This window comes from Chionomys nivalis, chromosome 13 (assembly GCF_950005125.1).
Source record: "Chionomys nivalis chromosome 13, mChiNiv1.1, whole genome shotgun sequence".
In the NCBI taxonomy this organism is placed as follows: Eukaryota; Metazoa; Chordata; class Mammalia; order Rodentia; family Cricetidae; genus Chionomys; species Chionomys nivalis.
This window is the reverse complement of record NC_080098.1, coordinates 58,502,165-58,514,383: the sequence shown is the minus strand read 5'-3', so window position 1 is coordinate 58,514,383 and position 12,219 is coordinate 58,502,165. Positions and strand designations below refer to the sequence as shown.

General features: G+C 42.6%; 1 protein-coding gene across 6 annotated transcripts in view; it reads right to left on the bottom strand.

The window, feature by feature from the left end:
* Positions 1-12,219, bottom strand: part of Phactr1 (phosphatase and actin regulator 1) — a 424,574-nt gene that overhangs the window by 410,971 nt on the left and 1,384 nt on the right. For 4 of the 6 annotated variants that reach the window (XM_057786935.1, XM_057786937.1, XM_057786934.1 and 1 more), the window contains exon 2: positions 11,368-11,518. In XM_057786935.1, the coding sequence (XP_057642918.1) occupies positions 11,368-11,470 (103 nt within the window). In that variant the 5' untranslated portion in view covers positions 11,471-11,518. Of the gene's footprint in view, positions 1-11,367; positions 11,519-11,776; positions 11,796-12,014; positions 12,209-12,219 lie in introns of those variants that run through there. The other 2 variants (XM_057786936.1, XM_057786938.1) reach the window with 2 other exon arrangements.

Genomic DNA, 12,219 nt, shown 5'->3' with positions numbered 1-12,219 from the left:
GTCCCTGATTCATGTTCAGCGTGCAGAAAGGTGACAAATACGTGCAGCAAACTGCTGGCCTTGTGCATTTGGAAGTTACCTCAAAGTAAAGGCTGTTCGCTTCAGCTTTCGGAGTCACTTTGCAGGAAGAGGATAGCATGTAGAGTTAGGTACAGCAGTGCACTGGTTGGTTTTTGTCAGCTTGACATAAGTTAGGGCAAACTGGGAAGAGGGAACCCCATTTGAGAAAAATGCCTTCATCAAGATTGGCCTCTTGGCAAGCGTGGGGGTACATTTTCTTAAATTAATGATTGATGTGGGAGAGTTCACATCAAGATGGTCTTACCCCTGGGCAGGTGACCTTGGGTTGTATTAAAATCAACCTGAGCTAGCCACGAAGGGCAAGCTGGTAAGCATGGTTCTTCCTTGGGATCTGCCTTAGTTCTGGCCTCCTGGTTCCTGCCTTGAGTCCCTGCCCTGACTGCATCTCATGATGCATAAGATCAAATAGATCCTCTCCTTCCTGGCTTGGTCACAGTGTTTACCTCAGTGACAGGAACCTGACTAGGACTGTCAGCCTAGGCACTGGGATTCTGGGTTTTGGTTAACTCTTCTGCCACAATCCGGTTATGTTATCTGGTTAAAGGACTGTTCAGTGTTCTTCCACTAACCATTCAGTCCCTAGAAATGTAGGAAATTACAAAGTTAGAAAGACTTATGTTTGAATCCTGGCATTGTAGTTGATTTTAGATGTATTTTTTCTTCTAAGCTTTAATTTCATATGCGTTGAGGCAATAATATCTAACCAGTGACAAGTCTGTAGTTTTGGGTGAAACATGCATGCATGGCTTCTGGTATACATTAGGTATGAATAAGCAATGCTTGTGTTTCTTTCTTCCTCAAGGCTCAGTTTTCTCATCTGTAAAATGAGCCAGTTATACATAGCATCTTTAGGCTTTAATGTTCTACCATTGCCATGATTACACTGTTGAGGAAAACATTAGAAAGCCCCGGTAGCTGCTGGCGTGACTTGAACAAGAACACTGATGGGAGGTCGGGGACTGCAGAGTTTCCTTGATGGATGGATTGGAGGGAAGGCCCGCCTAGGGCAGATTAGGTGGATATTTTGTTTGCATTCTGTTGTGTCTACAGATGGGCTGCTGATGGTAATCAGATCACAGGGTATTAGTCACCCACTCTGCCTAGTAAATAACAGAAGAACTAATTCGGGGACACAGTCCAGCTGGCAAAGTTAGCTTTGGGGCACAACCAATGCACAATGGACCTGTCTTCCTTCCTTCCAACTGTGTCTGATTATTAATCCATCGTGAGCAACAATCCTTAGTTTAGATGAAGGTTTTTTTTATTAATTTTAAAATTAAAGTAGAGAAATTAAAGGTAATCTGTGGACCTTCATTTAAAGCATACACAACTGTATGTGTTGTGTGCATGAAAGGGATTGCAAGCATCTGCTTCAGACTGGAGCAGCACCGATTTTAGGTGATGCTTAACTTTCGTTTGGCTTTATAGTTTCTGTTTTCTATAACTATAATGCATTGCATTGGTAGTCAGAAGAAAAAAATGAGTTAGGAGTTTTGCAAGTAATTCCCATGGAGCTCTAGGAAGGTTGCCTTGTTGGCAAATCATACACTGTCTAATTCAAAGTAAGTACAGAGGTCTCTCCTCCCTCTATGACAGTATCCTGAGAAAGAAAGATTAAATGTCCCTTTAGGAGCTCTCTCTGCAGGAAACTACATAATATGACTGTGATGTCACCTTCTTATGCTACAGTTCTTGAGGCATTCTGCCTTTGAACAGATACTATATGAACACTCTAAGTCCTATTTGTCTGCTCATAGTATCTGCACTAGGAAATTTGCTCAACCATTGAATATTGACCTAGAAGATGTGGTGGGAAGGATCAAAAGGTTTAGGGGTTTAAGTATGTTCTTTTTCCAGAGCTGTGGGGCCTTGAAAAGTTACTTGATCATGGGAATATCTGTAAATGAGATAATAAAATATACTCCGCAAATTTCCCTTTTGTGGATGAAATGAGACAATAAGGGCCCTGGACCGTAGTGACGTCTCTTCTCCCGTTCGTTTTTCTTTGCAACCTCAGTGTACATGTCCACGCTGTTGAGTGAACTTGGGTTATGGATTCAGCATGGAAGTTGGCCCTGTAGAGTGTGCGCAGTTTGGTCTGGCTATTCAAGGACAAAGATAAGGTCCAGCTAAGGCAAGTGCCATCTTCTCTGACCAATGGAGTCACCAAACTGTTTAATAACTAAGCAGAAGGTCTTGCCACCTTGGTTCACAAGAAAAATAAGCTCTCTTTTCAAGCAGCTGTAGTAAAACCTCTTTCTCTCCTCCTCTGCAATGTCCTGTGACAAGTTATAGGTCTACAGGATGAATGAGTTTGGTTGAGGCCTTTTCCTTTTTTATTTGTTTCTTAGGTGATTGTCTTGGTGCTAACTCAGAACATTGCTCATTGCTTCTGATGAAAACCCAGTCCCGGATTTGAAATTATCCTGGCAACTGCAAACATTTGCTTCATATAAGTATCTAAAACAGGCTATTAATTTTCAGTATTAGTGCTAAGGAAAAAGAGTGTTTATAGCCCAAGCTGTCGTTTAGAGCAGTGTTTCCTGATAATCTCCCAGTCCTCTAAAGAATACGGCAGGAAAGATTAAGATTCAGAAGAAACATAACTCAGAAACACATGCAAAAGATGTCAGTAAATAATTTCCAAAAATTATTGTGCCATACTGAGTATTTTGGATAGCTTTCTGGGGTCTCCATACCAACATTTGCAACCATAGAACTTATTTCATATTGATGGTTACATATACTACTAGATCCAGCACACTCTCTAAATTAAGTACATTCTAAATTAATTTCCTTCATTTTGATTCTCTTCTTATAATCCTTCTCTCAGTGAATAACTTCTAATATTTAAAGGTAGCATCTGAGATCTCTTGACATACCACTCGTATCCAGCTGTCTTACTAGGGAAAATCTTCTCAGTTCTTCAGGATCCTTTTCTCTTCTGAATTCACCCAGTTTGCTCGCTGTCCAATTATGTTTGCTTCACTGCAGTAGCCCGTGGTTCCCCTGGCTTCGGTCTTTCTCCCTCATCAGCACTCATGTCTGTGCCTTTCATAATAACACGTTTGCGCACTGAGCCCCACTGTGTTATGTTCTTTATCTAACTCAATATCTGCTTTGGAATTCCTTAGTTCACAAACAATGCTTTGAGCATCTAGTCTTTCTTAGCCTGCTGATCTAGTCTCTTCTGTCTTGAGTCTGCATCTTTGCCCTGTGCCCTGTCTATCTATGGATTCTGGGAACTGAACTCAGGTCCTCTGTAACTGCACGGAGTGCTCATAACTACTGTACCCTCCCTCCTCTTTTTATTATTTAAAATTATTATTATTTTTTTTTGAGAAAAGAGATTTGTTTGGGCAAATGAGGAGTGAGAATTCATCCCTCAGCCCCTGTGAATTGTTTATGCTAATTGGGTCATGGCTGATGCTAGCTGAGTGTGGGCTGCGTTTTCATCCACTCTTATACGCTGTATGCGATAGTGGCAGTTACTAATTGATTGGAAGTGTTGCCTTGTATTTTCATGTCATTTTCTTCCTTTCCGGGCCTCATTATCACGGATTCTCTCTTCCTCTCACCCTCTGCTCTACACGGGAAATCTGAACCCCAATAAGACATATGGCTATTAGGAGCAAGGTACCCCAAATACCAAGGACTTCCACAAAAGCTCCTCTGTGTGCAAGACAGGCATGCTCAGAAGCCGGGGCCGGACTGCATAGGCCTCTGATCTGTGGGACCGGAAGACTGGATGCCTAAATATTTTTCTTCTTTATCTGCTTTCATTTTCTCCTTCACACACAATGTTCTCTGTATTAAACACAGGTTGGGAGAGCCTGGGTGGGAGCAATTAGAGGTCTAAAATGGAACAAGTGGGAGGCCAGGAGGGCAGGCTTGGTCATGGCTTTGTTATCCACAAGTGAAGCACAGCACTCCACTTCCTTGCTAGCCTTACAAAGAACAAATTCCCACCCCACACCTCAACGGGAAATTTTTTTTTTTTTTGAGGCTGATGATTTGAGCACCGCAAAAAGACTTTTTAAAGTTTCTATGTGAAACCCTTCTCTGAGATGGGGTCTAGAAGTTAGCATTTAAGTTACCTGGACAATAAACCAAGTAAAACATAGGAAGGCATCACTTTGTGGGGGAGACAGGAGATGTGGCTGATGTGGCTGTGCTCGCGCTAGCTAGCAAGACTCCAAGGGGGAAGACAGGAAGGTGCTAGTGTGAGGTCAAGGGTTACAATCCACTTGGCAGCCATGCCTGAAATAGGCGCTAGATTGACTTGTGGTCATTGCTTGTGCCTCTGTCTTTCTAGAGAAAACTAGACTCCAGCTTCAGGAATGAACCACAGCTGAGGTCTCAGGGGACAGGGATGGAGAAAGAGCACAGCCTGCTACTAGATAAATGAGCAGGACTCTTAAATACATGGCTGGCAACTTGTGAGCTGTTCTTACAGTATAATTCCAGTAAGTGACTTTAATGGGTCTCGAAAGCTTTCTCCATTGTATCTGCCTGGAAATGGGCATGTGAATGGTGGCTGCACTGAGGATCAATCGGCCAAAATGTGTAAGGCCTGGACTGGGCAGTAGAGGTTAAAGGAAGGGAAAGGGATCTCAGTTAGGAAAAGCTCAGAACTCGGTTTTGGAACACACTCAGCACATTCCTTGAATTGCTCTCAGGTTAGTTCATCACAGGGACATGTAGGGTCTACCTCTTCCATAACTACTTCCAGACAGAAGAAAATCTCAGTCGTTACAGACAATTATGCATTAAAATCTTCATTGCCTCTGGAAATCTAATTTCAAAGTCTTTACTTGTTCAGCAATATACCTACACTTTTCTTGTACTTTTTCCCTTTCTCTTTTGATTCTTTAAAGGATTTCCCTTGCTTTTATAACAGACACATTTGAGTTGAGGACTTTCTTTCATTTTCCACACCTTAATTCTTTCCATCATTCTTTTTATGCACCATTCCCTTGAGTCTTAAGTGCTTTCCACCTTCTACTCATGACTTTAAGACTTTAAATGAACTGGGGGTGGGGGTAGCAGTGTTTTCCCACACCTGGAAGCCCTAAGTCCTTTTTCTGGATCTGAAGTTTCTCCTTGAAAGTTTAGACTGAAGGATTCTTGTTCCACCTGGTCAGCAGAGGCATTTAATAAATTGTAATGCTCTCTTTATACCAAAGATGATGCTGCCCACCAACAAAATGGTAGGGAGACCACTGTACTTGAGGCAGATGGAAGGTGTTTTAGTAGCAAACAGCAGTATTAGTGACTAACTGACACACACACACACACACATAAACACACATACACACAGATGAAAGACATTTAAATAACAAAGGATTGCATTAATGACTAATTGACAAGAACACACACAAGTGCATGCACAAACACACTACACAGACCTTGCTTAACCCTTCAATCTCCCTTGGATTTGGAGATAGATAACCATTGCTATGAAGAACCCAAGGCTTAGAGAGGCTGTCATTTTCATAAGTTGCTATACCAAGTGAGTGGAGAGGTATGGGATAGGATAAAAATGGAATCCTGTACTATGACAGAGGCTGGAAACATAAGGCAAAACTCCCTGTGAGGGGATGCTGAAACTAGGTCTTGCCTTAATCTCAGGGAAGAAAGGAATACTATTGTTAATTAACTGTTGCTAATGACTTGCAACTAATTGAGTGATACCAAATATCTTTGTCTCTTGGGACCACGCTAAGAAATCCCCAAGGTATAAAGGTTAGATAGAGTATATTCAACTAAAAGCTAAAGATTCAAAAGCCAATGATTCTGATGGATTTTATGGGAGAGGGGGACACAGAACAAAAGGTGGAGATGAGGGGGACTGCTAAGGGGAAAGGGTTGACAGAGGGGTCTTAGTGAATTTCTCTCTATGCCTGAAAGAACCTGAAGAGAATCTGAGATGCTCACTGTGGCATTCATCAGTTGTCAAAACTGGCATTTCCCTTTGTTGAACAAGACAATGCAGACAAGAGAAAAGGCACTTTATGACAAGTACCAATGGCTTCAAATGCCATGAGTTATGTAAAACGATAAAAGAGGGGTTTGTCATCGGGAGTCATAAATGTGATAGTCTTGTGGCTTTAGTCAACTGACTTTTAATGTGTAGAAGGTAATTGAAACGTTCAGGGAAACAATGGTCTTCAAGTCAAAAGAAACAAAAAGAGAAGAAGCTCTAGCATAGGGGAGAGAACATGAGTGAGGTAAAAGATCATGCAGCTCCCTCCAGCCTCCTGTGAGAAGCCATGTGACTGGGAGCATATGATGGACTCACTCAGAGCCTGAGCTCCCCCATTTGGGAAGTGAGATATGGTCATCAGCATTACCTTCATTTGCCTTCCTGGTTGATTTTATCAACTTGGCCAGCTGAAAAGGCATCTCTTTCCAGCAAGGAACACAGTGATATTTTAAAGAGCTTGGGCTTCAGAGTTAGACATACTTCAATCAGATCCTAGCTTTGCTAATATCCAAATGGATGGCTTGTTCAAGAATCTTTAATCTGTCAATCTTAAATTGTACCTGTGTGTGAGCTCACATGTATGTTGCATGTGACTGAGGAGATCAGATGTCAAGCTCGGTCGCTGTTTCTTAGGCACTATTTACATTTGCATTTTCGGAGACTCAGTCTCTCACTAGGTCTTGGAACTCAGTTAAAGTTGTGGGTGCATAGCCAAAGATTCCTATTTCTGCTTTTCCAAGCATAGGAACCCCATGTCCTCACACACACGTATCCTCAGGCTTCTCTGGCAAGCATTTTCCTGAGTTACCTCCCCAGCCCCCAATCTTACATATTCTAATCTGCAACCTGCACATAATGATGCAGTTCCGATCTTCCAGTGTTTCATTGAGGATGAGCACATGTAATGAATATGTCAAGTGCAGTCTCTGGTTTGTGTTCGTTTCTTGATGTCTATTTGCCACTCTTGATGGTTTGAGCCTATTTAAAAGAGATGACCTTGGGGGCTAAATGTGTGGCTTAGTGGCAGAGTGCTCACCTATGCTATCTATCTTTATTGCTGATGGGAAATATAGTTTATAACACACACACACATATGGCTAAGAAAGATAATCAGGCAAAAATAGGCAAGCAGAATAGAATACATATATGTATCTTACTGGTAAAGTAGTAGAGTACGTGCTTTGTTTAAAATCCCCAGAACTCACCACTCTCCCCAACACAAAATAAAAACAGCTATAGGATGTGATAAGACCAAGATAATAAATATATGTAAAGATGTACTGTATATATATATATATATATATATATATATATATATATATCATAGATCTCAGTCCTGATTGCTCATTGGAAATAATTAAAAAGATTCTCTTTGGGGAATTGCCCTGTAGAGAATATGATTCAATTGGGGTGCCGTGGGTCTTCAGTCATGGAGGACCTTGTGAAATTTCCTGGGGTGTTTCTAATCTATACTAGATACAATGCTTCCTTTTTAAACTTTAGCACTAATCATGCAGAAAACATGGAATAACTCAGAAGCCTGTTGGAAGTTGGTGTTCTAGAGACTTGGCCATTCAGATTCTGTTTCACTTAGTCTAGGGAAGGGCTTGTGTGATGTTTATTTCAACCAGGAAAATTCCATGATGTCCTTCTCGGTTCAGTTGGGCATTGTCAAATCACAGAGCATGAAGCTGAGGGAGGGAGTATCATTGTCAGAATCTACTGATGGGTAAACCTGAATTATGGCATATGGAGACCCGTCTGCTCTTTGAAGTTGTATGGACCTCCAGTTTCCAGAACCTTCCTCTTGAGTTACAGGTGGCCTTCACAGAGTTCCCTCCATGTTGCCAGGATTTTCTGGGGGTGAAGAAGTTCCAGCTAACCAGAAGAACATCATCTGTCTCCAGGGGACAACCAGGAGGCCTGTGGGCTTCGCCACCCCCACCCTGTTCTCCACAATACACCCTGTTTTTGATAGCAGGATTCCAAGTCAGATAATTCTCCCCATCTTACAGTCACACCAAAGAGAAATGGATATTGGAGAAAACAAGCTGTTTCATTAGCAGAACACAGCGCAGACTTGACAATCTCAGGGACTCACGAAGGCACCTTGAAAAGTTGTGGACTTCTTTTTACCCTCCCTTCTAGAACCTTCCCTAGACTCTTCTTGTATTAGCTAACTAGAACACCCTCCTCTATTTTGGAACAGGATATTTTCATTTTCCAAGAACAATTAAATTAAAATACCCATAAGCCAGTCAAAAAACATACTTCTAAAACTATTGCTTTAGATAGACATTTTGTCTATAATTGATTTTGAAGGTGTTGTTTTCTAGAATTCTGTGAACAGTATATATAACACAGGGAAGGAAGAAGGAGAGCCCTCAGATTTTTTCTTTCCTCCTGAAAGGGTTTTATATCTCTGAGAACTCTTGTTCAATCTATAGAAATCACCACATGAATGAATGACAAAGGCAACAAACACACAACAGCCTGGCCAATCAGGTTTTCGGTAACCCAAGCTCTTGACTGTGACATCTGTCTGAAACTCCCAGTTAGCATTTCAGGAGAGGGTATCACATCCAGGCTTTCAGGACTTCCTCATACCGCTCAATACTGGTCTAATCTGGCTGAGTAGAGAGCTGCCTGGAGTAAGATTAAATTCTCTTTGCTCTACATGCCTTTCACATACCTTTCCTTCCCCTAGTCCTCAGTCTTGACAAGGATTCAACATAGGTTTCAATCATTCATTGGAAACATGAGTGTTTACTGTGGGAAGTGAGGGTTGCAGGCTGTGTTGTTCATGCTTCACCTACTCACTATTCACCTGGAATGTTCCAAAGGCCTAGGATTTGGTGTCTTGGATAGACTCAGTATGCACGCACAGTGCACACAGGCTGCTCAGGGGAGCTGGGGACTATAGTGAAGTTCCCAGTCACAGTGGAGGCAGAGCCCCTGGAAGCAGGAGACTCCATGGTGATGGTCCTAGGTGTTGGGGGATCTGAGACCATGTTTTGATTTAGAGTGAAAGAGCGGGTAGGGGGATGTATCAGAGCACACTTCCACTATTGCTGAAGTTTGTCCTGTTGTAGGTTTCTCTGGGACAAGACATACAATTTTAGTGATACCGTGTTTACTAAACATTCCTCGTGTGTGTGTGTGTGTGTGTGTGTGCGCGCGCGCGCGCGTATGCTTACCTTTCACTAGAAACAGGAAATTGAATTACTATAAGTTAACATTTCTTATTTGCAAAGTCTTAGCTATCTCGTGGACTCTCGATCAGAGGAGGGAGGTCCTTTAACATGGGATATCTATTTTATTGATTTGCTGACCTACAGTGTCTTTTGTAGCAAACGTTCTTTTAAGCACTTTAAAACTTTGCCTCAGTAATGAGCTTAACAACTTAGAAATCTGTCACTGTTGTCAATTTGCAAAAGGTTTTATGCATTGATTTTTAAATATGGGTCCCAAGGGAGGGGTTCTGTCTCTCTCACCAATGTTGCCTGTCACCCCTGTTTAACTGCAAACTCTGAGACCTCAGAAACACTTAGATTTCTGATTTGGGGATCCCGACCTAGTTGATGTTTGGGGAGACCACTCTCAATCCTGCACATCTAGGATTCCTAGATTGGGGGTAGCATCCTCCTCACCCACACGATCCAAAGGAGAAGACATAGCTTATGCCACCGCTTCCCATGTATTTCCCAGTTATTCCAGCTCTGGAGCCTAAACCACCGTCACTGCTGGTGACAATTCTGACCACTCCACCCCCAGAGCTCCATCTGCTGCAGCTACCAGGCTGCCTTGTAATCTTCAAGCCTCCCACACACCCTGCCTGCTTTCCTTCCATAAAAGCCAAGAGTCCATCATCTTCAAGACAAAGTGAAGAGACCGCTTTACCCACTGTTTCTTTTCTCCATCTACAGCTCAGGTGGATGAAGCTGCCATGAAACAGGGCTCAGAATGGCATGCACCCGGGCAGATGTGGAAGTCTAGAAAGTCAGGTCCCATGGCAGGGTGGAAGTCCCTCTCTTCTCATCTCTCTCTTCTAGCTCCGCACCTACTTCTAGCCACCAACCTATTTGTAGATTCGTAACAAGCTATAGATGTTAACTAGCCTCTCGCCCATCTTCCTAGCAACACTTCTTAAAGTGGCAGAAAGCAGCAGCAATGCTGTCTCCCTCCTCTTGGAGGATGGGGATTCGCCATGGTATCATTTTTGCCAAATCAAGCTATGCTGCTGAGCCTGCTGACCCGAACAAAACCTGCAGATAATATCCAGCCCCTCCTGACCTTAAGAACATGAGCTCACACCTAGAAAATGGAAGCAGGATGCTCAAAAGCCCTCAAGGTTACCTCAAGTCGCGAGTAAAGCAAAAACAATTCATAAGAACACTTGGGGAAACCGGGGGGCGGGGGGAGATTATTATCGTTGCTCAAGGCAAGCTTCCTGTCATGCAACAGTGAAAGATGCCAGGATTACAGCACAGTGTATCTCCTTTTTATCTCTGATTTGCAACTTCCAATAATTCAACTAGTTTCCTATTTAAGCAGGACCACTGTCTTCCTTTTTAGTGTGTTACCTCCGTGCTCTGGGGCACAGCCATCACTTGACTGAACATCTTTAGAATGTCATGAAAAACACAAACTAATTTTTTAAAAAAAATCTCCTACCCATCAAGAGGATAAAACATGTGGGATTCTTCTGTTACTTTAACAACAGCAAACATTCTAAATAGAACCTGGGAGAGAAGAGCAAGCACGCTAGAGTCTAATCGTCTACCTTGAACTAGGTATTGAAAACACACAGACTGCCGCACTTCACACAAGAGGGTGGAGAGCCTTGAGTGTGCACTGAAGATTCTCCAGGCAGCAACCAAGACCACTGAGTGTAGATAAGGCAGTTACACAAGTGGCACACTTATCTCAGAAGCCCACAATCCAGCCAGATGGCATTCGGCTAGGTCAGGGTGCCCTAGGATCTCCACCAGTGCAATAGATGCCTGCCTAAAAATCTCCTCAGTCCTCTCAGGCATAATCTCCGGACTCAAGGAGGGGGGAATCCTTTTCTAACACCGCCCTTGGAGGTCTGCAGCCAACACTTGTTAACACCCCCAAGATGAGTGGATTTATTGAGTCTATTCTGAAATTCCAGCAGCAGTTTGGTAAAATGTTATCAATCTGGAACTATTAATTGGTGAACTTTTAAGAGGGAGCTTAAGCTGTTGCAGCTGACTTTGCACGGTTTGCCGCAAAGCAGCCTGAGGGGGAGGGGGGGTTCCCTCTTTTCCATTTGTTACCTTGAGCTCCTTGACTGTAGAAGAATCTTTGTGCTGACTCCACATCCAAGAGTCTATGAGCAGACTCAACATCCAGAAAATAATCCATTTTGGGATAATCCATCTTCGATGTTCAAAGCAGGATTTTGAGGGAAGCTAATCACGTAGATATCTGTAAAGAGGAAAAAAAACCCACAGTATTTCAGGCTGTCAAGTATGTCTATTCTTTAAATTTTTTTTTAAAAAATAAGAGTATTCTATTATCATATGCCAACATTTGACTGACATTTCTAATTTCAAAGCCCCCATTGCCAGAGTCTTTGTATTGTATGAGAATACGCAACCTTTAGTTAACACTGATTAAAAATAATATATTCCACTTAGGAAAAAAAGAACAAGCAATGATCCAGGTTAAAGAGAAGTAACATACTGTTTTCTCCTTGCTGTATGGTAGCTGCCAGAAGATACACTTTTAAATTAATCTACTTCCAGTTTTTAAAAGTCTGCCTGATAGATGGCATTAGAAAGTGTCATCCATCCTGCAGGTTGCTTTTCCATGGACCCAGGGGCTTCTGGTGTCCCCTTTAGTGAGAGAATCCCCTCTGAGAATCTGAGCCTCCTCCCTAGATACCTTGCAATACATGCTGGCTTGTTTGCTGTACAAATACCTTGGATTCCTTATTCTTCAGCCATCCCTTCAGCGTTCTCATCTGCCTATGCCCGGCACAGGCTGCTTCAGTACAGAACTATGGCTCGTGCAACAGCGACAAACATCACAGCCTTGCAACTTTTTCCATAACATGCACTAGCTCCGCGTGAAAAACAGTCATGGAGCCCGTGGAGGTTCCCCCTGATGCCGGCACAGATGAACTA